General features: G+C 55.6%; 1 protein-coding gene across 1 annotated transcript; it reads right to left on the bottom strand.

Moving 5' to 3' along the window:
- Positions 1 to 2826: 2826 nt before the first annotated feature.
- On the bottom strand, positions 2827 to 23994 carry LOC147097899 (beta-microseminoprotein-like). Its single transcript, XM_085970845.1, has 3 exons — positions 23851 to 23994; positions 7225 to 7327; positions 2827 to 3183 (listed from the first exon to the last, which is right to left on the bottom strand). The coding sequence occupies exons 1-3, from the start codon at positions 23915 to 23917 to the stop codon at positions 3075 to 3077; spliced, it is 279 nt and encodes a 92-aa protein (XP_085826971.1). The 5' UTR covers positions 23918 to 23994; the 3' UTR covers positions 2827 to 3074.
- Positions 23995 to 25025: the final 1031 nt, after the last annotated feature.

Here is a 25025-nt window from a genome sequence, read left to right as displayed (position 1 = left end):
GACTGCAGCGGGACAAGAGGGCGGCTCACCACCACCTTCTCGAGGGCAATTAGGGATGGGCAATAAATGCTGGCCTTGCCAGCGACACCAACATCCCAGGAACGAAGGGGGGAAAAAAGGAAAAGAAATTGTAGGGTTACGGGGAAAGGGCGGGCGAGTGCGACTAGCTGAAGTGCTGAGAGCCGTCACGGGCTCGACGGGCCAAATGGCCTTCTCCTGTACTGTAACCATTCTATGAGTCTATGAGAGCAGCGCCACCCAGTGGTCAGGCTCAGACTGCTGACATGTGGGAAAGCTTTGTGAATCTGCAAAGTGCTCAAAGCCTCAGACTCGGATTAAAAACACACTAGGCAGCCTTCGCGCACTCGAGCTCCCAAAGCCTTGTCCTCTACTCAGCTCCCTGAGTAAGTATGGAGAGAGCGAGCCCTCTTATTTTGTGCTGACAGCTACAGGTGTAGGTAGGTTGGTTTGGAACCTCTTTAATACGGCGATGGGCATCTACAGAGGTCCGACACATGGGAGACCCAAAGGATGTTGAGCTGTGGCCTGCTTTCTTATTCCGAGGTGGTTTCTGCCCGTTTATCACTGCAATGCGCACAAGGTACCATCTGCTGTCAAAGATAACACTTCCATGTCGCAGATCCTTTCAATCCGGTTTTCCTTCGGATTCCATTTCCTGTAGCGGAAGCAGAGGATCTAGACCTCAATAACTGGAAAGAACTCTATCCAGTGTTCCCCCTGGTGACTCAGTGGTCAAGAAAGGAAGACTTGCATTTCTATAGCGCCTTTCAGAACCACCTTCTTCTTAGGCAGTCCCTCGGAACAGAGGATGACTTGCTTCCACATTAAAAATTAGTTTGCAGGTGACTGATGAGTCCAATGCGGGACCCACAGTCTCTGTCACGGGTGGGGCAGACGGTGGTTGAAGGGGCGGGCGGGTGGGATGCTTGGGTTGACGTGCGCTCCTTCCGCTGCCTGCGCTTGGCTTCCGCTTGCTCCCGGCGAAGAAACTCCAGGTGTTCGGTGCCTTCCCGGATGCTTCTCCTCCACTTTGTGCGGTCTTGGGCCAGGGATTCCCAGGTGCCGGTGGGGATGTCCATCGGACAACCCAAAGCACTTTACAGCCAATGAAGCACTTTTTGGAGTGTAGTCACTGTTGTAATGTGGGAAACGCGGCAGCCAATTTGCGCACAGCAAGCTCCCACAAACAGTAATGTGATAATGACCAGATAATCTGTTTTAGTGATGTTGATTGAGGGATAAATATTGGCCTCAGGACACCGGGGAGAACGCCCCTGCTCTTCTTCCAAATAGTGCCATGGGATCTTTTACATCCACCTGAGAGAGCAGATGGGGCCTCGGTTTAACGTCTCATGCTGGTGTGGAACTGAGGCCTACAGACCAGGCCCGGTCACAAGGTCTTCTACTCACTGTGCTTTGATCCCCGCCCCCACCACCCAGCCTCAACAGAGTACCTCCTACTCCACCAAGGCAATGATCCCATTTGCCACTCCCTCCATCCCTGTAGTCTCTGAGCTCAAAACTAGTGTAGAATTTATGAGCTATTAAAAACTAAAACAGCTTCTTCTCGGATGCTTAGCAAAGCTACTCCTTCCGCTGAGCGTGTACAATACGCTTAATTGTGAAATCCACTCCCACATCTTGCAAAGAGGCTGTACGTTATAGCCCAGTCTCTGGGAAAAATAGCAGTTAAAGAAGGAACAAGCATTTATACAGCGACTTTCAGGATCTCAGGGCTGTGAAGCCCAAAGTGCTTCGCAGCCAATGACGTACTTTTGAAGTGTAGTCACTGTTGTAATATAGGAAACGCGGCAGGCAAATTGGTGCACAGCAAGCTCCCACAAACAGCAATGTTAGAATAACATTGCTGTTTGTGGGACCTTATCGTCGAGACCAGAATTGGGGGCCATAACATAGAAACATAGAAGATAGGAGCAGGAGTAGGCCATTCAGCCCCTTGAGCCTGCTCCGCCATTCAATGAGATCATGGCTGATCATCCAATTTCAGTACCCTGTCCCTGCCTTCTCCCATATCCCTTGATCCCTTTAGCCTCAAGAAATATATCCAACTCCTTCTTGAATATATTTAATGAATTGGCCTCCACTGCCTTCTGTGGTAGAGAATTCCACAGGTTCACTACTCTCTGGGTGAAGAAATTCCTTCTCATCTCAGTCCTAAATGGCTTACTCCTTATCCTTAGACTGTGACCCCTGGTTCTGGACTTCCCGGCCATCGGGAACATCCTTCCTGCATCTAGTCTGTCTAGTCCTGTTAGAATTTGATAAGTTTCAATGAGATCCCCTCTCATTCTTCTAAACTCCAGCGAATATAAGCCCAATCGACCCAATCTCTCCTCATACATCATTCCTGCCATCCCATATAATATAAGGTAGTCAGCAATAAATCCAACAAGGAATTCAGGAGAAACTTCTTTACCCAGAGGGTAGTGAGAATGTGGAACTCGCTACCACAGGGAGTGGTTGAGGCGAATAGCAGAGATACATTTAGTTAGATAAACACACGAGGGAGAAAGGAATTGAAGGATCTGTTAATGGGGGTGAGATGAAGAGGGGTGGGAGGAGGATGGTGTGGAGTTTACACACCGGCATGCACCAGTTGGGCCGAATGGCCTGTTTCTGTGCTGTAAATACTTTGTAATGACCAGATAATCAGTTTTTTTTAGTGGTGTTGGTTGAGAGGTAAATATTGGCCGGGACACCGGGGAGAACTCCCCTGCTCTTAAGGAATATTAAGCGAAGGCTTTAAGCACACGCGGCTCAATTCTATTAGCATTATGAGTTGAAGCTGACCAAAGGCAATTTATTTCATTAATTCAAGATGTTGACAGGCAGTTGATGGGGTTACAGTGTGATATTTAGACAGCTATTGGTACTGAAGAGCCAAGGCTCAATCTCTGTATCACTGGACATCCTGGTTGTGGTCCAAGGATGCGTAGCCTATGCTGGGTGTCTCTGGAGACGATGGGCAAAGCAGCTTCCAAGAGCCTTGACGTTGCGTCTCCACGTTCAGGCCTGTTTCTCCACAGAATTCACTAGTCACAAAGGACACCAGGGTTGTCTTTACTGTAGATCTTGTATTTGCAAAGCCTCTTGTCAAAGACTGCCTCACAGTTATTCGGGACATCTGGGGGTTGGACATACCTAACAGAAGGGAAAAAGAGACACAGGGATCAGCAATCACAATTCACAACCATACTCCTCCTACCTCCATTGTAATTAGTTACAACAAGAGTTTTATCGTTTCTACTTGGCCAAGGTTTAAGGCTCATTCCGCGTATTGAACACATAAGCTAGGCTCATACTCCACTGTGGTACTAAATGAGAGAAAGGAAGAAAGATTGGACTTTTCCAGTGCTTTTCAAGGAATTCAGCACATGTCAAAGCGCTTTTTAAAAATTCATTCCTGGGATGTGGGCGTCGCTGGCAAGGCCAGCATTTATTGCCCATCCCTAGTTGCCCTTGAGAAGGTGTTGGTGAGCCGCCTTCTTGAACCGCTGCAGTCCGTGTGGTGAAGGTGCTCCCACAGTGCTGTTAGGGAGGGAGTTCCAGGATTTTGACCCAGCGACGATGAAGGAACGGCTGATATATTTCCAAATCAGGGTGGTGTGTGACTTGGAGGGGAACTTGGAGGTGATGGTGTTCCCATGCGCCTGCTGCCCTTGTCCTTCTAGGTGGAAGAGGTCGCGGGTTTGGGAGGTGCTGCCGAAGAAGCCTTGGTGAGTTGCTGCAGTGCATCTTGTAGATGGTGCACACTGCAGCCACGGTGCGCCGGTGGTGGAGGGAGTGAATGTTTAAGGTGGTGGATGGGGTGCCAATCAAGCGGGCTGCTTTGTCCTGGATGGTGTCGAGCTTCTTGAGTGTTGTTGGAGCTGCACTCATCCAGGCAAGTGGAGAGTATTCCATCACACTCCTGACTTGTGCCTTGTAGATGGTGGAAAGGCTTTGGGGAGTCAGGAGGTGAGACACTCGCCACAGAAAACCCAGCCTCTGACCTGCTCTTATTTCCACAGTATTTACGTGGCTGGTCCAGTTAAATTTCTGGTCAAAACGGCTTGCATCCTAGGTTGCTAAGGAAATTGGGGGAGGAGATAGTGGAAGGGCTTGCCATAATTTTCCAATCTTCGGGGAGGTGCCTGAGGATTGTAATGTGGCAAAGGTGACACCATTGTTCAAGAAAGGGTGTATGGACAATCCTAGTAACTACAGGCCGGTCAGTTTAACATCAGTGGTGGGTAAAGTTTTAGAAACAATAATCAAGGAAAAAATTAACGGGCACTTGGAGAGTTTTAAGCGAATTAAGGAAAGCCAACATGGATTTGTAAAAGGCAGATCGTGTTTGACTAATCTAACTGAATTTTTTGATGAAGTAACAGAGAGGATTGATGAAGGGAATGCAATGGATGTTGTCTACATGGATTTTTGAAAGGCTTTTGACAAAGTACCACATAGAAGGCTGGTTAACAAAATTGAGGCTCGTAGAATAGGTGGGTCAGTGGTAGCTTGGATAAGGAATTGGCTTAAAGACAGAAAACAGCATGTTTTGGTAAATGGCTGTTTTTCAGACTGGAGGATGGTAGACAGTGGTGTTCCCCAAGGGTCAGTGCAGGGGCCACTGCTTTTTTTGATATATATGAATGACCTGGATATTGGAATACAGAGTAGAATTACTAAATTTGCCGATGACACCAAACTTGGGGGTGTGACAAACATTGAGGATGATACCAATCAACTGCAACAGGACATAGAAAGGCTAGCCGAATGGGCAGACAAGTGGCAGATGGAATTTAATACAGAGAAGTGTGAGGTGATGCATTATGGCAGAAGGAACAGGGAGAGGCAATATACACTTAATGGTAGAGCTTTGAAGAGTGTGCAGGGACAGAGGGACCTGGGAGTTAATGTGCATAGGTGGCCGGACATATTGAAAAGAGTGGTTAGCAAAGCATATGTGATCTCGGGCTTCATAAATAGAGGTATTGAGTACAAAAGTAGAGAAGTTATGCTGAACCTTCATAAAGCGCTGGTTAGGCCACAACTGGAGTATTGCGTCCAGTTCTGGTCACCACACTTTAGGAAAGACGTGAAGGCCCTTGAGAGGGTGCAGAGGAGATTTACTAGAATGGTTCTGGGGATGGGGGATCTTAGCTACAAGGACAGGTTGGAGAAGCTGGATTTGTTTTCATTAGAGCAAAGGAGGTTGAGGGGCGATTTGATAGAGGTGTACAAGATTATGACGGGTTTGCATCGGCTAGACGGGGAAAGGCTGTTCCCACTAGTTGATGGTACAAGGACTAGGGGACACAGATTTAAGATTGTGAGCAAGAGATTCAGGGGGGATGTGAGGAAAAACTTTTTTAGGCAGCGAGTGTTGATGACCTGGAATTCGCTGCTGACAGAAGCCGTGGAAGTGGAGACACTCAATGTTTTCAAAGGGAGACTGGATAGGCACTTGAGGGAAATAAACTTGCAGGGCAATGTTGATAGAGCGGGGGAATGGGACTGACTGGATTGCTCGACAGAGAGCTGGCACGGACTCGATGGTCCGAAATGCCTCCTTCTGTGCCGTATGACTCTATGACTCTATGACTAAATGGTGACCCCAGGATATTGATGATGGGGGTTTCGGCGATGGTAATACCATTGAGTGTCAAGGTGTGGTGGTTAGACGCTTGCTTGTTGGAGATAGTCATTGCCTGGCACTTGTGTGGTGCAAATGTTACCTGCCACTTATCAGCCCAAGCCTGAATGTCGTCCAGGTCTCGCTGCATGCGGACATGGACTGCTTCATTATCTGAGGAGTGGCGAATGGCACTGAACACTGTGCAGTCATCAGCGAACATCCCCACTTCTGACCTTATGATGGAGGGAACATATTTAATGAAGCAGCTGAAGATGGTTGGGCCTAGGACACTGCCCTGAGGAACTCCTGCAGCGATGTCCTGGGGCTGTGATGATTGACCTACAACCACCACAACTGTCTTCCTTTGTGCCAGGTATGACTCCAGCCAGTGGAAAGTTTTCCCCCCCGATTCCTTCAGTTTTACTAGGGCTCCTTGATGCCAGACTCGGTCAAATGTTGCCTTGATGTCAAGGGCAGTCACTCTCACCTCACCTCTGGAATTCAGCTCCTTTGTCCATGTTTGGACCAAGGCTGTGATGAGGTCTGGAGCCGAGTGGTCCTGGTGGAACCCAAACTGGGCATCAGTGAGTAGGTTATCGGTGAGTAAGTGCTGCTTGATAGCACTGTCGACGACACCTTCCATCACTATGCTGATGATTGAGAGCAGACTGATGGGGCGGTAATTGGCCGGATTGGATTTGTCCTGCTTTTTGTGAACAGGACATACCTGAACAGTTTTCCACAATGTCGTATAGATGCCAGTGTTGTAGCTGTACTGGAACAGCTTGGCTAGAGGCGTGGCTAGTTCTGGAGCTTTATGGCCAATGAAGTACATTTGAAGTGTAGTTACTGTCATAATGTAGGAAATGCAGCAGATAATTTGCGCACAACAGCAATGGAATAATCTGTTTTAGTGATGTTGGCTGAGGGACATATCTTCACAGAATCACAGAAACCCCACAGTGCAGATAGAGGCCATTTCGGCCCATCGAGCCTGCACCGACACATATCCCACCCGATCCCTGTAACCCCTACACCAACACATATCCCACCCTATCCCCGTAACCCCACGTATTTAATCCCCCTAACACTAAGGGCCAATTTATCATAGCCAATCAACCTAACCCACACATCTTGGCCAGGACACTGTGTGGTTGATGCACCAATACACCAGAATAGTTGACAAAGAGCCATCTCAGTTAGGCTAAGTACTCCCGCAAATCTCCCTACACCGGAATTCTCAGTGACAAGGGAACGGGATGTTCTTGGTTAGCTGATGATGCTTTGTCCAGGAGTGCCTGACACACAGTCTGAAAGATTCTCAGTGAACCGATTCTCCCTGCTCCATGGGGAACCACCACAGTAACGTGACAACGCCAGTCACCTGCAACGAAAGGTTGTGTGAGGTTCCATGCCTTGGCTTGACTCTCTACTTCAGTCCCTTAGCCACGCCATCACTGATGGGATCACATTTCCCGGGTCGTCCCCCCAAAGCCTACAATACCAAACCCGGCAAACAAAATACACTCTTATCGTGGCTAAACAACCAGCGTGTGACTTACTCCGTGCAGCATATTGCAGTCACCTTCCCGCAGTAACACGTGTAGCATTCTTCGCTCTTCCACATTGCACCAACGGTGTATGACATTCCGTTGTCCAAGCACTCTGTAAGCAAGAAATCTCAGTGTCAAACATTTCTCCCTCAACATTCACAGGTTTCCAGATCCTCAGAAAATTGGATGTGTGGCAGAATCCGTCAGAGAGCTGGGCTGTTAATTGGGAATTGACATCGTTCATCCTGCTGTTCCGATCATCCACCACCCCTGTGCTCACTGACCTACATTGGCTTCTGGTTAAGCAACGCCTCGATTTTAAAATTCTCATCCTTGTTTACATCCCACCATGGCCTCGCCCCCTCCCTATCTCTCTAATCTCCTCCAGCCCCACAACCCCCCGAGATATCTGCACTCCTCTAATTCTGGCCACTTGAGCCTCCCTGATTTCCATCGCTCCACCATTGGCGGTCGTGCCTTCAACTGCCCGGGCCTTAAGCTCGGCAATTCCCTCCCTAAACCTCTCCGACTCTCTGCCTTTCCCTTTTTCTTTTAAGATGCTCCTTAAAACCTACCTCTTTGAACAAGGTCACCTGCCCTAATATCCCCTTATGTGGCTCGGTGCCAAAGTTTTGTTGGATAATCGCTCCTGTGCAGCGCCTTGGGACGTTTTGCTACGTTAAAGGCACTGTATAAATGCAAGTTGTTGTTGTTGCATTGATAGCCAATGGGTTCCTGATTTTTTTAAAAATACCCCAGGAATCTTTTACCGATAAACCTGCGCAGCGGAAAGACAGGGCGACCCGCGCCAGTCACAACTGCCAGTACAGTGGGTGGCCTAGCTGGGTGTACAGCCTCGTTCTCGGGTCTGATGTCCCTGGTGCCTGAGATCAGTGCTTGCTGCCTGTGCCCCTTGCGCTGCCCTCCTCTACCTCCAGTGAAATATTCTTTGTAAAGACGCTGCTGCTCTCTTGTGTCGAGCACTGAGCTACTGCGAATGACAACTCTTCTTTCTCTGGACCAACAGCATTGAAATGGCAGCAACACTCAGCCTGTCCGCCAGCACCTGTGGAGCGAGAAACCCACGAGTTAACACTCCAGAAGTGGTCGCCGCTGAGCGTTCCCACAGCCTATTTCTGTTTTGTTTCAGATTTCCGGCATCAGCAGCACTTTTTCCCTTTTTGCTTTCTCTTCCTTCTCCGCTCCTGTTCAATCCAAGGGATGTGCAAACTCTAGATTAGAAATTCGGGTCCCCACGGGTGAGTACGCGCTGGGTACTCACGCGTAGGCCCAACAAAAGTGCCGGTTTCATGCATGCACTGCGCATGCGCTGGAAACCGGAACTTCCGTTCCCTTGAAGGAAGGGGTTCACAGGTCGAACGCGTGCGCCGGAGAGGCAGCGCGTACGCCTGGAACATCCGTTTTTTTACAGATTTCTCCAGGAGGGTAAGTCTCCAGCAGCTACGCTTCTAAAAAGCAGTTGCAAGGCCTGCTTTTAACAAGGTAAGTGGTGAATTAAGTAAAATTAAAACATTTTTTCCACAGGTTTATTATTTTTAAATACTTTAAAGTAAGGTAAGTTTATTTTTAGCCCTGTTAAAAACTGTAATTAATTTTTTCAAAAATTTAAATTATTGTTTAAAGTAGTTATTTTATGTAATTTATAGTTATTTAAAAAATGTGATGTGTTTTTTAACATTTATTTGAAGTTTTAGTTATGTTTTGGGGCCGAACTCTATTCATAGATTTGACAGGTCTTCCTGTCAAATCTATGAATAGAGATTCCCTGCTACCATTGGCTCTCCATGGCCCACGTGATCCCAGGGGACGCTTTGAACTAACTGCGCCCCGGGATACGCAAGCACTGCGCGCCGGCAGTTGGAGCAGGCCCAGGATCAGAATCCCACGTGGGCCCACAGCTCAACGGCCGGCGCGCTAGGTAAGTGCAGTTCGGAGGCTTGCACCCGCGGGAAGCCCCCAACCTGAATTTCTGGGCCAATAACTGTGCCACATTGAATGTTACATGAGGATTACATAGAATTTTACAGAACAGAAACAGGCCATTTGACCCAACATAGAACGGGGCTGTACACCCAGCTAGGCGCACCATGCCACCCACTGTACTGGTGGGTGTGACTGGCAAATGTCACCCTGTCTTTCTGCTGTGCAGGCTTATCAGTAAAAGATTCCAGGGGTATTTTTAAAATCAGGAACCCATTGGCTGTCATTTGACCCACTGGTCTGTGCCAGTGTTTAGGCTCCACACAAGCCTCCTCCCACCCAACTTTATCTCAGCCCTATCAACATTTCCTTCTATTCCATTCCCCCTCATGTACTTAAGGGGCGTGGAACTGTTGTGTGTCTCGCAGTGTACAGTATCAACAGTGCTGTGACACCAGGGGCCTGTTCCGCAGTGTGACACACGGGGCCTGTTCCGCAGTGTGACACACGGGGCCTGTTCCGCAGTGTGACACACGGGGCCTGTTGTTCCGCAGTGTGACACACGGGGCCTGTTCCGCAGTGTGACACACGGGGCCTGTTCCGCAGTGTGACACACGGGGCCTGTTGTTCCGCAGTGTGACACACGGGGCCTGTTGTTCCGCAGTGTGACACACGGGGCCTGTTGTTCCGCAGTGTGACACACGGGGCCTGTTCCGCAGTGTGACACACGTGGCCTGTTCCGCAGTGTGACACACAGGGCCTGTTCCGCAGTGTGACACACGGGGCCTGTTCCGCAGTGTGACACACGCGGCCGTTGTTCCGCAGTGTGACACACGGGGCCTGTTGTTTCGCAGTGTGACACACGGGGCCTGTTGTTTCACAGTGTGACACACGGGGCCTGTTGTTCCGCAGTGTGACACACGGGGCCTGTTCCGCAGTGTGACACACGGGGCCTGTTGTTTCGCAGTGTGACACACGGGGCCTGTTCCGCAGTGTGACACACGCGGCCTGTTGTTCCGCAGTGTGACACACGGGGCCTGTTGTTTCGCAGTGTGACACACGCGGACTGTTGTTCCGCAGTGTGACACACGGGGCCTGTTGTTCCGCAGTGTGACACACGGGGCCTGTTCCGCAGTGTGACACACGTGGCCTGTTCCGCAGTGTGACACACGGGGCCTGTTCCGCAGTGTGACACACGGGGCCTGTTCCGCAGTGTGACACACGTGGCCTGTTCCGCAGTGTGACACACGGGGCCTGTTGTTCCGCAGTGTGAGACACGGGGCCTGTTCCGCAGTGTGACACACGGGGCCTGTTCCGCAGTGTGACACACGTGGACTGTTGTTCCGCAGTGTGAGACACGGGGCCTGTTCCGCAGTGTGACACACGGGGCCTGTTGTTCCGCAGTGTGACACACGGGGCCTGTTGTTCCGCAGTGTGACACACGGGGCCTGTTGTTCCGCAGTGTGACACACGTGGCCTGTTGTTCCGCAGTGTGACACACGCGGACTGTTGTTCCGCAGTGTGACACACGGGGCCTGTTGTTCCGCAGTGTGACACACGGGGCCTGTTGTTCCGCAGTGTGACACACGGGGCCTGTTGTTTCGCAGTGTGACACACGGGGCCTGTTGTTCCGCAGTGTGACACACGTGGCCTGTTGTTCCGCAGTGTGACGCACGTGGCCTGTTGTTCCGCAGTGTGACACACGTGGCCTGTTCCGCAGTGTGACACACGGGGCCTGTTGTTCCGCAGTGTGACACACGGGGCCTGTTGTTCCGCAGTGTGACACACGGGGCCTGTTGTTCCGCAGTGTGACACACGCGGCCTGTTGTTCCGCAGTGTGACACACGGGGCCTGTTGTTTCGCAGTGTGACACACGCGGACTGTTGTTCCGCAGTGTGACACACGGGGCCTGTTGTTCCGCAGTGTGACACACGGGGCCTGTTCCGCAGTGTGACACACGTGGCCTGTTCCGCAGTGTGACACACGGGGCCTGTTGTTCCGCAGTGTGACACACGGGGCCTGTTGTTTCGCAGTGTGACACACGGGGCCTGTTGTTCCGCAGTGTGACACACGTGGCCTGTTCCGCAGTGTGACACACGTGGCCTGTTCCGCAGTTTGACACACGGGGCCTGTTCCGCAGTGTGACACACGGGGCCTGTTGTTCCGCAGTGTGACACACGTGGCCTGTTCCGCAGTGTGACACACAGGGCCTGTTCCGCAGTGTGACACAAGCGGCCTGTTCCGCAGTGTGACACACGGGGCCTGTTGTTTCGCAGTGTGACACACGTGGCCTGTTCCGCAGTGTGACACACGGGGCCTGTTCCGCAGTGTGACACACGTGGCCTGTTCCGCAGTGTGACACACGGGGCCTGTTCCGCAGTGTGACACACGGGGCCTGTTGTTCCGCAGTGTGACACACGGGGCCTGTTGTTCCGCAGTGTGACACACGGGGCCTGTTCCGCAGTGTGACACACGGGGCCTGTTGTTCCGCAGTGTGACACACGGGGCCTGTTTTGCAGTGTGACACACGGGGCCTGTTGTTCCACAGTGTGACACACGGGGCCTGTTCCGCTGTGTGACACACGGGCCTGTTGTTCCGCAGTGTGACACACGGGGCCTGTTGTTCCGCAGTGTGACACACGGGGCCTGTTTCGCAGTGTGACACACGGGGCCTGTTGTTACGCAGTGCGACACACGGGGCCTGTTGTTCCGCAGTGTGACACACGGGGCCTGTTCCGCAGTGTGACACACGGGGCCTGTTCCGCAGTGTGACACACGGGGCCTGTTCCGCAGTGTGACACACGGGGCCTGTTCCGCAGTGTGACACACGGGGCCTGTTGTTCCGCAGTGTGACACACGGGGTCTGTTCCGCAGTGTGACACACGGGGCCTGTTCCGCAGTGTGACACACGGGGCCTGTTCCGCAGTGTGACACACGGGGCCTGTTCCGCAGTGTGACACACGGGGCCTGTTCCGCAGTGTGACACACGGGGCCTGTTCCGCAGTGTGACACACGGGGCCTGTTCCGCAGTGTGACACACGGGGCCTGTTGTTCCGCAGTGTGACACACGTGGCCTGTTCCGCAGTGTGACACACAGGGCCTGTTCCGCAGTGTGACACACGCGGCCGTTGTTCCGCAGTGTGACACACGGGGCCTGTTGTTCCGCAGTGTGACACACGGGGCCTGTTCCGCAGTGTGACACACGGGGCCTGTTGTTTCGCAGTGTGACACACGGGGCCTGTTCCGCAGTGTGACACACGGGGCCTGTTGTTTCGCAGTGTGACACACGGGGCCTGTTCCGCAGTGTGACACACGGGGCCTGTTCCGCAGTGTGACACACGGGGCCTGTTCCGCAGTGTGACACACGGGGCCTGTTGTTTCACAGTGTGACACACGGGGCCTGTTGTTCCGCAGTGTGACACACGGGGCCTGTTGTTCCGCAGTGTGACACACGGGGCCTGTTGTTCCGCAGTGTGACACACGGGCCTGTTGTTTCGCAGTGTGACACACGGGGCCTGTTCCGCAGTGTGACACACGGGGCCTGTTGTTTCGCAGTGTGACACACGGGGCCTGTTGTTCCGCAGTGTGACACACGGGGCCTGTTGTTCCGCAGTGTGACACACGGGGCCTGTTGTTCCGCAGTGTGACACACGGGGCCTGTTGTTTCGCAGTGTGACACACGGGGCCTGTTCCGCAGTGTGACACACGGGGCCTGTTCCGCAGTGTGACACACGCGGACTGTTGTTCCGCAGTGTGACACACGGGGCCTGTTGTTTCGCAGTGTGACACACGGGGCCTGTTCCGCAGTGTGACACACGCGGCCTGTTGTTCCGCAGTGTGACACACGGGGCCTGTTGTTTCGCAGTGTGACACACGCGGACTGTTGTTCCGCAGTGTGACACACGGGGCCTGTTGTTCCGCAGTGTGACACACGGGGCCTGTTCCGCAGTTTGACACACGTGGCCTGTTCCGCAGTGTGACACACGGGGCCTGTTCCGCAGTGTGACACACGGGGCCTGTTCCGCAGTGTGACACACGTGGCCTGTTCCGCAGTGTAACACACGGGGCCTGTTGTTCCGCAGTGTGAGACACGGGGCCTGTTCCGCAGTGTGACACACGGGGCCTGTTCCGCAGTGTGACACACGCGGACTGTTGTTCCGCAGTGTGAGACACGGGGCCTGTTCCGCAGTGTGACACACGGGGCCTGTTGTTCCGCAGTGTGACACACGGGGCCTGTTGTTCCGCAGTGTGACACACGGGGCCTGTTGTTCCGCAGTGTGACACACGTGGCCTGTTGTTCCGCAGTGTGACACACGCGGACTGTTGTTCCGCAGTGTGACACACGGGGCCTGTTGTTCCGCAGTGTGACACACGGGGCCTGTTGTTCCGCAGTGTGACACACGGGGCCTGTTGTTTCGCAGTGTGACACACGGGGCCTGTTGTTCCGTAGTGTGACACACGGGGCCTGTTGTTCCGCAGTGTGACACACGTGGCCTGTTGTTCCGCAGTGTGACACACGCGGCCTGTTGTTCCGCAGTGTGACACACGGGGCCTGTTCCGCAGTGTGACACACGGGGCCTGTTCCGCAGTGTGACACACGGGGCCTGTTCCGCAGTGTGACACACGGGGCCTGTTGTTCCGCAGTGTGACACACGGGGCCTGTTCCGCAGTGTGACACACGGGGCCTGTTCCGCAGTGTGACACACGGGGCCTGTTCCGCAGTGTGACACACGGGGCCTGTTCCGCAGTGTGACACACGGGGCCTGTTGTTCCGCAGTGTGACACACGGGGCCTGTTTCGCAGTGTGACACACGGGGCCTGTTGTTCCACAGTGTGACACACGGGGCCTGTTCCGCAGTGTGACACACGGGCCTGTTGTTCCGCAGTGTGACACACGGGGCCTGTTGTTCCGCAGTGTGACACACGGGGCCTGTTCCGCAATGTGACACACGGGGCCTGTTCCGCAGTGTGACACACGGGGCCTGTTGTTCCGCAGTGTGACACACGGGGCCTGTTGTTCCGCAGTGTGACACACGGGGCCTGTTCCGCAGTGTGACACACGGGGCCTGTTGTTCCGCAGTGTGACACACGGGGCCTGTTCCGCAGTGTGACACACGGGGCCTGTTCCGCAGTGTGACACACGGGGCCTGTTCCGCAGTGTGACACACGGGGCCTGTTGTTCCGCAGTGTGACACACGGGGCCTGTTGTTCCGCAGTGTGACACACGGGGCCTGTTCCGCAGTGTGACACACGGGGCCTGTTGTTCCGCAGTGCGACACACGGGGCCTGTTGTTCCGCAGTGTGACACACGTGGCCTGTTGTTCCGCAGTGTGACACACGGGGCCTGTTGTTCCGCAGTGTGACACACGGGGCCTGTTGTTCCGCAGTGTGACACACGGGGCCTGTTTCGCAGTGTGACACACGGGGCCTGTTCCGCAGTGTGACACACGGGGCCTGTTGTTCCGCAGTGTGACACACGGGGCCTGTTGTTCCGCAGTGTGACACACGGGGCCTGTTTCACAGTGTGACACACGGGGCCTGTTCCGCAGTGCGACACACGGGGCCTGTTGTTCCGCAGTGTGACACACGGGGCCTGTTCCGCAGTGTGACACACGGGGCCTGTTGTTCCGCAGTGTGACACACGCGGCCTGTTGTTCCGCAGTGTGACACACGGGGCCTGTTGTTCCGCAGTGTGACACACGGGGCCTGTTTCGCAGTGTGACACACGGGGCCTGTTCCACAGTGTGACACACGGGGCCTGTTGTTCCGCAGTGTGACACACGGGGCCTGTTGTTCCGCAGTGTGACACACGGGGCCTGTTCCGCAGTGTGACACACGGGGCCTGTTGTTCCGCAGTGCGACACACGGGGCCTGTTGTTCCGCAGTGTGACACACGGGGCCTGTTCCGCAGTGTGACACACGGGGCCTGTTGTTCCGCAGTGTGACACACGGGGCCTGTTGTTCCGCAGTGTGACACACGTGGCCTGTTCCGCAGTGTGACACACGGGGCCTGTTGTTCCGCAGTGTGACACACGGGGCCTGTTGTTCCGCAGTGTGACACACAGGGCCTGTTTCGCAGTGTGACACACGGGGCCTGTTCCGCAGTGCGACACACGGGGCCTGTTGTTCCGCAGTGTGACACACGGGCCTGTTGTTCCGCAGTGTGACACACGGGGCCTGTTCCGCAGTGTGACACACGGGGCCTGTTGTTCCGCAGTGTGACACACGGGGCCTGTTCCGCAGTGTGACACACGAGCCCTGTTCCGCAGTGTGACACACGGGGCCTGTTGTTCCGCAGTGTGACACACGGGGCCTGTTCCGCAGTGTGACACACGGGGCCTGTTCCGCAGTGTGACACACGGGGCCTGTTCCGCAGTGTGACACACGGGGCCTGTTCCGCAGTGTGACACACGGGGCCTGTTGTTCCGCAGTGTGACACACGGGGCCTGTTGTTCCGCAGTGTGACACACGGGGCCTGTTTCGCAGTGTGACACACGGGGCCTGTTCCGCAGTGCGACACACGGGGCCTGTTGTTCCGCAGTGTGACACGCGGGGCCTGTTGTTCCGCAGTGTGACACACGGGGCCTGTTCCGCAGTGTGACACACGGGGCCTGTTGTTCCGCAGTGTGACACACGGGGCCTGTTGTTCCGCAGTGTGACACACGGGGCCTGTTTCGCAATGTGACACACGGGGCCTGTTCCGCAGTGTGACACACGGGGCCTGTTCCGCAGTGCGACACACGGGGCCTGTTGTTCCGCAGTGTGACACACGGGCCTGTTGTTCCGCAGTGTGACACACGGGGCCTGTTGTTCCGCAGTGTGACACACGGGGCCTGTTGTTCCGCAGTGTGACACACGGGGCCTGTTCCGCAGTGTGACACACGGGGCCTGTTGTTCCGCAGTGTGACACACGGGCCCTGTTCCGCAGTGTGACACACGGGCCTGTTGTTCCGCAGTGTGACACACGGGGCCTATTCCGCAGTGTGACACACGGGGCCTGTTCCGCAGTGTGACACACGGGGCCTGTTCCGCAGTGTGACACACGGGCCTGTTGTTCCGCAGTGTGACACACGGGGCCTGTTCCGCAGTGTGACACACGGGGCCTGTTCCGCAGTGTGACACACGGGGCCTGTTTCGCAGTGTGACACACGGGGCCTGTTCCGCAGTGTGACACACAGGGCCTGTTCCGCAGTGTGACACATGGGGCCTGTTGTTCCGCAGTGTGACACACGGGGCCTGTTCCGCAGTGTGACACACGGGGCCTGTTGTTCCGCAGTGTGACACACGGGGCCTGTTGCTCCGCAGTGTGACACACGGGGCCTGTTCCGCAGTGTGACACATGGGCCTGTTGTTCCGCAGTGTGACACACGGGGCCTGTTTCGCAGTGTGACACACGGGGCCTGTTGTTCCGCAGTGTGACACACGGGGCCTGTTGTTCCGCAGTGTGACACACGGGGCCTGTTCCGCAGTGTGACACACGGGGCCTGTTGTTCCGCAGTGTGACACACGGGGCCTGTTGTTCCGCAGTGTGACACACGGGGCCTGTTTCGCAGTGTGACACACGGGGCCTGTTCCGCAGTGTGACACACGCGGCCTGTTGTTCCGCAGTGTGACACACGGGGCCTGTTGTTCCGCAGTGTGACACACGGGGCCTGTTGTTCCGCAGTGTGACACACGGGGCCTGTTGTTCCGCAGTGTGACACACGGGGCCTGTTCCGCAGTGTGACACACGGGGCCTGTTCCGCAGTGTGACACACGGGGCCTGTTGTTCCGCAGTGTGACACACGGGGCCTGTTGTTCCGCAGTGTGACACACGGGGCCTGTTTCGCAGTGTGACACACGGGGCCTGTTCCGCAGTGTGACACACGCGGCCTGTTGTTCCGCAGTGTGACACACGGGGCCTGTTGTTCCGCAGTGTGACACACGGGGCCTGTTGTTCCGCAGTGTGACACACGGGGCCTGTTGTTCCGCAGTGTGACACACGGGGCCTGTTGTTCCGCAGTGTGACACACGGGGCCTGTTCCGCAGTGTGACACACGGGGCCTGTTCCGCAGTGTGACACACGGGGCCTGTTCCGCAGTGTGACACACGGGGCCTGTTGTTCCGCAGTGTGACACACGGGGTCTGTTCCGCAGTGTGACACATGGGGCCTGTTCCACAGTGTGACACACGGTGCCTGTTGTTCCGCAGTGTGACACACGGGGCCTGTTCCGCAGTGTGACACACGGGCCTGTTGTTCCGCAGTGTGACAGACGGGGCCTGTTGTTCCGCAGTGTGACACACGGGGCCTGTTGTTCCACAGTGTGACACACGGGCCTGTTCCGCAGTGTGACACACGGGGCCTGTTCCGCAGTGTGACACACGGGGCCTGTTCCGCAGTGTGACACACGGGGCCTGTTGTTCCGCAGTGTGACACACGTGGCCTGTTCCGCAGTGTGACACACGGGGCCTGTTGTTCCGCAGTGTGACACACGTGGCCTGTTCCGCAGTGTGACACACGGGGCCTGTTGTTCCGCAGTGTGACACACGTGGCCTGTTGTTCCACAGTGTGACACACGGGCCTGTTCCGCAGTGTGACACACGGGGCCTGTTCCGCAGTGTGACACACGTGGCCTGTTCCGCAGTGTGACACACGCGGACTGTTGTTCCGCAGTGTGACACACGGGGCCTGTTGTTCCGCAGTGTGGCACACGGGACCTGTTGTTCCGCAGTGTGACACACGGGGCCTGTTGTTCCGCAGTGTGACACACGGGGCCTGTTGTTCCACAGTGTGACACACGGGGCCTGTTCCGCAGTGTGACACACGGGGCCTGTTCCGCAGTGTGACACACGTGGCCTGTTCCGCAGTGTGACACACGGGGCCTGTTGTTCCGCAGTGTGACACACGTGGCCTGTTCCGCAGTGTGACACACAGGGCCTGTTGTTCCGCAGTGTGACACACGTGGCCTGTTCCGCAGTGTGACACACGGGCCTGTTGTTCCGCAGTGTGACACACGGGGCCTGTTGTTCCGCAGTGTGACACACGGGGCCTGTTCCGCAGTGTGACACATGGGGCCTGTTCCGCAGTATGACACACGGGGCCTGTTCCGCAGTGTGACACACGGGGCCTGTTCCGCAGTGTGACACACGGGGCCTGTTCCGCAGTGTGACACACGTGGCCTGTTTCGCAGTGTGACACACGGGGCCTGTTTCGCAGTGTGACACACGGGGCCTGTTCCGCAGTGTGACACACGGGGCCTGTTGTTCCGCAGTGCGACACACGGGGCCTGTTCCGCAGTGTGACACACGGGGCCTGTTCCGCAGTGTGACACACGAGGCCTGTTCCGCAGTGTGACACACGAGGCCTGTTTCGCAGTGTGACACACGTGGCCTGTTGTTCCGCAGTGTGACACACGGGGCCTGTTGTTCCGCAGTGTGATACATGGGGCCTGTTGTTCCGCAGTGTGACACACGGGGCCTGTTCCGCAGTGTGACACACGGGGCCTGTTGTTCCGCAGTGTGACACACGGGGCCTGTTCCGCAGTGTGACACACGGGGCCTGTTCCGCAGTGTGACACACGGGCCTGTTGTTCCGCAGTGTGACACACGGGGCCTGTTGTTCCGCAGTGTGACACACGGGGCCTGTTCCGCAGTGTGACACACGGGGCCTGTTGTTCCGCAGTGTGACACACGGGGCCTGTTCCGCAGTGTGACACACGGGGCCTGTTCCGCAGTGTGACACACGGGGCCTGTTCCACAGTGTGACGCACGGGGCCTGTTGTTCCGCAGTGTGACACACGCGGCCTGTTGTTCCGCAGTGTGACACACGGGGCCTGTTGTTCCGCAGTGTGACACATGGGGCCTGTTCCGCAGTGTGACACACGGGACCTGTTCCGCAGTGTGACACACGTGGCCTGTTGTTCCGCAGTGTGGCACACGGGGCCTGTTCCGCAGTGTGACACACGGGGCCTGTTCCGCAGTGTGACACACGGGGCCTGTTCCGCAGTGTGACACACGGGGCCTGTTGTTCCGCAGTGTGACACACGGGGCCTGTTCCGCAGTGTGACACACGGGGCCTGTTCCGCAGTGTGACACACGGGCCTGTTGTTCCGCAGTGTGACACACGGGGCCTGTTCCGCAGTGTGACACACGCGGCCTGTTGTTCCGCAGTGTGACACACATGGGCTGTTGTTCCGCAGTGTGACACACGGGGCCTGTTCCGCAGTGTGACACACGCGGCCTGTTGTTCCGCAGTGTGACACACGGGGCCTGTTCCGCAGTGTGACACACGGGGCCTGTTCCACAGTGTGACACACGTGGCCTGTTCCGCAGTGTGACACACGCGGCCTGTTGTTCCGCAGTGTGACACACGGGGCCTGTTCCGCAGTGTGACACACGGGGCCTGTTCCGCAGTTTGACACACGGGGCCTGTTCCGCAGTGTGACACACGGGGCCTGTTCCGCAGTGTGACACACGGGGCCTGTTCCGCAGTGTGACACACGGGGCCTGTTGTTCCGCAGTGTGACACACGGGGCCTGTTCCGCAGTGTGACACACGGGCCTGTTGTTCCGCAGTGTGACACACGGGGCCTGTTCCGCAGTGTGACACACGGGGCCTGTTCCGCAGTGTGACACACGGGGCCTGTTGTTTCGCAGTGTGACACACGGGGCCTGTTCCGCAGTGTGACACACGTGGCCTGTTCCGCAGTGTGACACACGTGGCCTGTTCCGCAGTGTGACACACGGGGCCTGTTCCGCAGTGTGACACACGGGGCCTGTTGTTCCGCAGTGTGACACACGGGGCCTGTTCCGCAGTGTGACACACGGGGCCTGTTCCGCAGTGTGACACACGGGGCCTGTTGTTCCGCAGTGTGACACACGTGGCCTGTTCCGCAGTGTGACACACGGGGCCTGTTCCGCAGTGTGACACACGGGGCCTGTTGTTCCGCAGTGTGACACACGGGGCCTGTTCCGCAGTGTGACACACGGGGCCTGTTCCGCAGTGTGACACACGGGGCCTGTTGTTCCGCAGTGTGACACACGGGGCCTGTTCCGCAGTGTGACACACGGGGCCTGTTCCGCAGTGTGACACACGCGGCCTGTTGTTTCGCAGTGTGACACACGGGGCCTGTTCCGCAGTGTGACACACGGGGCCTGTTGTTCCGCAGTGTGACACACATGGCCTGTTCCGCAGTGTGACACACGGGGCTTGTTCCGCAGTGTGACACACGCGGCCTGTTGTTTCGCAGTGTGACACACGGGGCCTGTTCCGCAGTGTGACACACGGGGCCTGTTGTTCCGCAGTGTGACACACGGGGCCTGTTGTTCCGCAGTGTGACACACGTGGCCTGTTCCGCAGTGTGACACACGGGGCCTGTTGTTCCGCAGTGTGACACACGGGCCTGTTGTTCCGCAGTGTGACACACGGGGCCTGTTCCGCAGTGTGACACACGGGGCCTGTTGTTCCGCAGTGTGACACACGCGGCCTGTTGTTTCGCAGTGTGACACACGGGGCCTGTTCCGCAGTGTGACACACGTGGCCTGTTGTTCCGCAGTGTGACACACGTGGCCTGTTCCGCAGTGTGACACACGGGGCCTGTTGTTCCGCAGTGTGACACACGTGGCCTGTTCCGCAGTGTGACACACGGGGCCTGTTGTTCCGCAGTGTGACACACGGGGCCTGTTGTTTCGCAGTGTGACACACGGGGCCTGTTCCGCAGTGTGACACACGGGGCCTGTTGTTCCACAGTGTGACACACGCGGCCTGTTGTTTCGCAGTGTGACACACAGGGCCTGTTGTTTCGCAGTGTGACACACGGGGCCTGTTCCGCAGTGTGACACACGGGGCCTGTTGTTCCGCAGTGTGACACACGGGGCCTGTTCCGCAGTGTGACACATGGGGCCTGTTCCGCAGTGTGACACACGTGGCCTGTTCCGCAGTGTGACACACGGGGCCTGTTGTTTCGCAGTGTGACACACGGGGCCTGTTCCGCAGTGTGACACACGGGGCCTGTTCCACAGTGTGACACACGGGGCCTGTTGTTCCGCAGTGTGACACACGGGGCCTGTTCCGCAGTGTGACACACGCGGCCTGTTGTTCCGCAGTGTGACACACGGGGCCTGTTCCGCAGTGTGACACACGGGGCCTGTTGTTCCGCAGTGTGACACACGGGGCCTGTTCCGCAGTGTGAGACACGGGGCCTGTTGTTCCGCAGTGTGACACACGGGGCCTGTTTCGCAGTGTGACACACGGGGCCTGTTGTTCCGCAGTGTGACACACGGGGCCTGTTCCGCAGTGTGACACACGGGGCCTGTTTCGCAGTGTGACACACGGGGCCTGTTGTTCCGCAGTGTGACACACGGGGCCTGTTCCGCAGTGTGACACACGGGGCCTGTTTCGCAGTGTGACACACAGGGCCTGTTGTTTCGCAGTGTGACACACGGGGCCTGTTCCGCAGTGTGACACACGGGGCCTGTTGTTCCGCAGTGTGACACACGGGGCCTGTTCCGCAGTGTGACACACGGGGCCTGTTCCGCAGTGTGACACACGTGGCCTGTTCCGCAGTGTGACACACGGGGCCTGTTGTTTCGCAGTGTGACACACGGGGCCTGTTCCGCAGTGTGACACACGGGGCCTGTTCCGCAGTGTGACACACGGGGCCTGTTGTTCCGCAGTGTGACACACGGGGCCTGTTCCGCAGTGTGACACACGCGGCCTGTTGTTCCGCAGTGTGACACACGGGGCCTGTTGTTCCGCAGTGTGACACACGCGGCCTGTTGTTCCGCAGTGTGACACACGCGGCCTGTTGTTCCGCAGTGTGACACACGGGGCCTGTTCCGCAGTGTGACACACGGGGCCTGTTGTTCCGCAGTGTGACACACGGGGCCTGTTTCGCAGTGTGACACACGGGGCCTGTTCCGCAGTGTGACACACGGGGCCTGTTCCGCAGTGTGACACACGGGGCCTGTTGTTCCGCAGTGTGACACACGGGGCCTGTTGTTCCGCAGTGTGACACACGGGGCCTGTTCCGCAGTGTGAGACACGGGGCCTGTTGTTCCGCAGTGTGACACACGGGGCCTGTTTCGCAGTGTGACACACGGGGCCTGTTATTCCGCAGTGTGAGACACGGGGCCTGTTCCGCAGTGTGACACACGGGGCCTGTTCCGCAGTGTGACACACGGGGCCTGTTTCGCAGTGTGACACACGGGGCCTGTTGTTCCGCAGTGTGACACACGGGGCCTGTTCCGCAGTGTGACACACGGGGCCTGTTCCGCAGTGTGACACATGGTGGCCCCTTAACTATGCAATGAAATAAAGCCCTGCGTCGCTGCGATTCAGGCTGTCTTCAGCAGCAAGCAAAATGTCATTGAAAATGAAATACTTTCATTGCTGTAAGCTTCACAACTGTATATTTAAATATAATTGAAGAGTGGGAATGTCAAGTGATGTACGAAAACTACTATGCACTTGGTCTAAGCGTTAAACAAAGCTTTAATCAACTGTTTTACAACATGGAGATCTAGCTGTGTCCTTCACTAGTTCCTGTTAAAGAATGTCCTGAGCAAGCTGGGCCCGTGCCCGAGTATTTATACTCTCCCTGGACAGCGCCACCAGCAGGCCGCCCAGTATTATTTCATGTCATTTCCACATGAATGACAAGATTCATGTCATCGAGTATGAAATAAGTCAGCAAAATACTTTCATTATTCTTCCTTTCGAAAAAAAAATTGTGTTTACGGGAAAAGCAAAGGACTTGCATTTCTATAGCGCCTTTCACGACCTCTGAACATCCCAAAGCTCTTTACATTCAATGAAGCACTTTTGAAGTGTAGTCACTGTTGTAATGTAGGAAACGCGGCAGCCAATTTGTGCACAGCAAGCTCCCACAAACAGCAATGTGATAATGAGCAGATAATCTGTTTCTTGGTGGTACTTGTTGAGTGATAAATATTGACCAGGACACCGGGGAGAACTCCCCCTGCTCTTCTTTGAAATAGTGCCGCAGGATCTTTTACATTCATCTGAGGCGGGGTCGTGGGTTCAAGTTCCCACTCCAGAGATGTGGGCCCATAATCTAGGCTGACACTCCCAGTGCAGTACTGAGGGAGTGCCGCACTGTCGGAGGTGCCGTCTTTCGAATGAGACGTTAAACCGAGGCCCTGTCTGCTCTCTCAGGTGGACGTAAAAGATCCCGTGGCACTATTTTGAAGAAGAGCAGGGGGAGTTACCCCCGGTGTCCTCGGCCAATATTTATCCCTCAACCAACACCACTTTAAAAAAAAAACAGATGAATTGGTCATTATCACATTGCTGTTGGTGGGAGCTTGCTGCGCACAATTTTGGCTGCCGCGTTTCCTACATTACAACAGCGACTACACTTCAAAAAGTACCTCATTGGCTGTAAAGCGCTGTGGGTCGTGAAAGGCCTGTATTAAATGCAAGTCTGTCTTTTACACTGGGTGACTTGAAGTCAGTGACCAGTCTATAGTTCATCATGTCACCAGCAGTCTCTCTCTATTCCATGTTCCTCTCTCTAAAACATTGTCCCTGGGAAATTCTACACCAGAAAGAAAGAGTAGAGACGGCGGGTGGGAGGGGGGTTGCGGGGGGGTTGGGGGGGGGGTTGGGGGGGGGGCAGTGGGGGGGGGTTGGGGGGAGGGGGGTTGCGGGGGGGTTGGGGGGGGTACAAATCATTTAATAAAGGCACTGACTTACCTGATTCCGTCTTCATTACGAATTTGCAATCGGCGTTGCACATGTCAAAGGTCAACAGAAGCAGCATGGCGCACACAAGGACTCTCTGTCAAGAACAAGAGGATATATTGAAGCGTGTGGGGGGTGGGAGCTGTAACAAGAGGCTGTTGTTGTTTCTTCTGTAAACCTTCCTGTAAAAACACCACCAACTTGCCCTGATGTAGCATTGGTTCAGTGGGTAGCACACTCGCTGACATAAATCGTGCCATTTATGTAGAAAGGACTTATGAAATATACTGGGCGGCCTGCTGGCGGCACTGTCCAGGGAGAGTATAAATACTCGGGCACGGGCCCAGCTTGCTCAGGGACATTTTGTAAACAGGAACTAGTGAAGGATAACTAGACTTCCATGTTGTGAAACAGTCAATTAAAACCTTGCTTAATACTCTGACCAAGTGCCTAGTAGTTTTCTTACGTCACTCGCCTCTGAGTCAGAAGGTTGTGGGTTCAAGTCCCCACTCCAGAGACTCGAGCGCAAAAATATCCAGGCTGACACTCCCATTGCCTTAGTTTCCATCTCACAAGGACTCCTGTGTGGCAGTGGGTGTTGAAGAGAGCCCCGTAATTACCTCTTGCAGTCAGATGTGACTTGCCTCAGGGAAGGGCTTCCATTCTCTGAATCTTTACTTCATCCCACGGCCAGTTGCAAAGGAGGGCAGTTGAACTTGCACCCACCCCCCCCCAGATACCCTTCCAAACGAATCCACTTGAAGACATGCACCCACGGTGCAGGGGCCAACCTTGAGCTCGCCACCACGCACCTACACTCTCGAGGTGTGGGCACATCGAATTTACAGCACAGAAACTATAAAGCGGTCCGACTGTTCCATGCCGGGGTTTATTCTCCACACGAGCCTCCTCCCACCCCTCTTCAGCTTATCCTTCTATTCCTTTCTCCCTCATGTGTTTATCCAGCTTCCCCTTAAATGCATCTATACTATTCGCCTCAACCACTCCCTGTGGTAGCGAGTTCCACATTCTCACCACTCTCTGGGTAAAGAAGTTTCTCCTGAATTCCTTATTGGTGAAGTTTGCCTTGTTCAAAAATGGGCAAGAGTGCCTCAGCTTCCCGTCTTAAACACCGTCCAATATTCACGGAAACTAAAGTCACCCGCTTTGCGCTGCCCCCCTCCCCC

Source organism: Somniosus microcephalus, chromosome 30 (assembly GCF_052327205.1).
Source record: "Somniosus microcephalus isolate GS21.2 chromosome 30, FLI_Smic_1.0, whole genome shotgun sequence".
Taxonomy (NCBI): domain Eukaryota; kingdom Metazoa; phylum Chordata; class Chondrichthyes; order Squaliformes; family Somniosidae; genus Somniosus; species Somniosus microcephalus.
This window is presented reverse-complemented; position numbering and strand designations above follow the sequence as displayed.